Source organism: Drosophila innubila (genome assembly GCF_004354385.1).
Source record: "Drosophila innubila isolate TH190305 chromosome 2L unlocalized genomic scaffold, UK_Dinn_1.0 4_B_2L, whole genome shotgun sequence".
Classification (NCBI taxonomy): Eukaryota; Metazoa; Arthropoda; class Insecta; order Diptera; family Drosophilidae; genus Drosophila; species Drosophila innubila.
Window position 1 is genome coordinate 20,521,464 of NW_022995372.1, and position 2,698 is coordinate 20,524,161.

At 30.5% G+C, this 2,698-nt stretch overlaps 1 protein-coding gene across 1 annotated transcript; it reads left to right on the plus strand.

Annotated features, from left to right (window-relative positions):
- Positions 1–1,665: 1,665 nt before the first annotated feature.
- On the plus strand, positions 1,666–2,096 carry LOC117781094 (protein midgut expression 1). Its single transcript, XM_034617809.1, has 2 exons — positions 1,666–1,757; positions 1,814–2,096. The coding sequence occupies exons 1-2, from the start codon at positions 1,726–1,728 to the stop codon at positions 1,989–1,991; spliced, it is 210 nt and encodes a 69-aa protein (XP_034473700.1). The 5' UTR covers positions 1,666–1,725; the 3' UTR covers positions 1,992–2,096.
- Positions 2,097–2,698: the final 602 nt, after the last annotated feature.

Here is a 2,698-nt window from a genome sequence, read left to right on the forward strand (position 1 = left end):
TTAACAATTGATTGGTTATTATTCTGAACTATTTTAGTTTTACTCTGCGATTAAGTTGATTTGTGGAATTTGTAATTTGTGGAATTTTAATTTGAATCTGCTGTTTACTTTTTGCGTGAGACATCCTGTCCAGTCTTGCATTTATTTTCTTTCTCCGGACATTCAAATAGCATTGTCTCGACAACGTTAAAGAACATACTGTCGATTATCACGAGAGATATCAGCGATATCACAAGTGGTGAACTATTTTTAAAAGTCATTATGGATTTTGAACATTTTGGTATGTGGCAAAAGTAAAGGCAAACAATTTTGATGTCTACATATTGCTGTTAATAAATTGTTTGAGTTGTACTTCAGAGAATGCTTGAATACATAAAAACATTTGGGTTGCACAAAACAATTTTAAATAAAGATAGGAAATTTATTTGGATTTTTGTTCGAGTAATTCTGATGTTATTCTTTTATGGTTTTCGGTTCACTTTAATTTTCTGTATATTACTCTAGCTATATTTGTAATGATCAAAAGAACAATCATATAAGCAGCGGTTAATATGACTATTATAATATGTTTCTCGAAATTATTCATTGGTAATTAATAAAAAAATTTTTTTTTCGTTTTGATAGAAAAATTTGATTTAAATTTAAGTGACTACTAGATTGATGGCAAACACAAGAAAATTTATTGAATTGATTAATCATTAAAATAAATAAACCGGGTGCCCTGATATTATAGTTTATAAAATAATTACTCGTGTTTCAAAATGAAGTAACAATAATAATATTATGAAATAAAAAAATAGTAATTTTATTTAGAAAACGATCTTATTTATATTTATATTATTTATTTATTTATATAATCTTTATCTTTATTGAATATATATCGACTATGACTAAATATGTCTTTCTGGTGCAATCAACCAATTGAAATCGATAAAACCAGTTTCTTGGATGCTTTTTTCTTACCTTGCCTTCTTTAATTCGACTGTCATTGTTTTCTTCGTTTGTTTTTGGTCCTTTTTTTGGCTTGCCACGTTTTTATGTACTTTCTTTGTGGTTTGAAGCCTGTGGCTGGGTCGCCCACAGGTCATAATTTCTCGTTAAGCCCACAACGCAAATGGCACTTTTACCTAAATGGACCATAAGGCGTTAAAATGTTGTTATCGCCTCCCACTGAAAAACCTACAACCCCAAACACAGACCAGGAAAATCACACGCACAAAACACACACACACACACACCTCATACCCTTGGCTGGCAATAAAAAGCCAAAATACATTTCGATTATGCGGCCATGAGTTGCTCCACTTTTTTTTTTGTATGTAATTTTTAAAATTCTTTTTAACAGTTGGCTTTCTGGCAGCCCTTAACAACAATTGAATGTGTGCTACTGGTAGCTTAAGTTAATCGAATTTATGCATTGTAATAAAAAAATTGCTCAAGAACGTAAAATAAAATAAAAGATAATACGCTAAAATAAAATATAATTTGCTTGAAAGCGCAAATATGCCACTGGGACATAATTTTATAGAAGTATAAACAATTTGATTGTAATGTACGAGTGTTTAAATTGTTTTTGTTCAATGGGATTAATACTAGGCTGAGGGATCTGTGTCAAATCAATCATAGATTTTATTATGTACTTTTTATTTACTCAACTCTCAATTATTTAGACTTAAGAACATATCAAATTCTAGCATAATACATTTTAAATAGTATTGAGTAAATATGTGCAAGCCTATAGGATCTGTTGTATGCTGGTGAGTATTCAAACTAAGATAAAGTTTCAGTTTTGATAACGCTGCTTACTTTTCAGTTGCCTGGAATGCGGCCTAAGACTTCTCTTTATGCTTATTTGTTCGATCGTGGGCATACTTTTGGTAATTGGAGTTATTGTCTACTTCGTTTTTTTCCACGAGTCAACCCGCATTGACTCTAATAAGTTTCGAAACCTAGGTGATGAAATTTACAGAAATCGATTCATGAACGGTTGAAATCTGTACGAATTTATATGTATGACATCACAATTTATTGATAGATCAAAATTCTTAAGCTGTAGACAATTTATTAAACATTATTTTTATTATCGTTGCATTCAACTGAAGTTTTTTTTTTAATTTTTAAGGTGAATGCCAAATAAATTTAATAAATATATTTATTTGCGTTTTATATAAATAATTTTTTATCAACTTTCAGTTTTTAAGTCAACTCTCAATTACCATAAATACTTGAATTTTATCGTTGATTTTTGGAACTCCTAAATCAAGATATCCGCTTCCTTTTTAGACACTTTAGAGGCTTTCCGCAAAAAATGACTGTCATCTTCTGCCTGGGATATAGCTCATCTGAGGCTACAAAGCACTTTGTGTGCACGGATGGGCTTTATTGTTTATTTATGTATAGTTGCTTTTCACTTCTTTTGCTACACTCCAGTTTGTGATGTCGGGCAACGAGGCGTATGCGCAATTTATTTGCATATGATGACCGGCATTGCGTAAAAATTAATGAAAGGCAATTAAAAGCATTCGGAAATGTAATAAAATGCGTAATGCGCACACAGTCGCAATCATCACAAATAAATACAACAACAACGATTAAATGTTGGTAATTATTGTTGTTGTTGCTGTTGCTGCTATTTACTTAATGCAAATAAAATATGATACGCACAAAACTGTCAACTTAAATAAACAATTTTAAATTG

Bases quoted from the DNA above. Each gene is read 5' to 3' on its own strand.
- LOC117781094 (XM_034617809.1), top strand. From the start codon at position 1,726: ATGTGCAAGCCTATAGGATCTGTTGTATGCTG. The intron at 1,758-1,813 runs GTGAGTATTCAA...CTTACTTTTCAG, and splicing joins ATAGGATCTGTTGTATGCTG to TTGCCTGGAATGCGGCCTAA.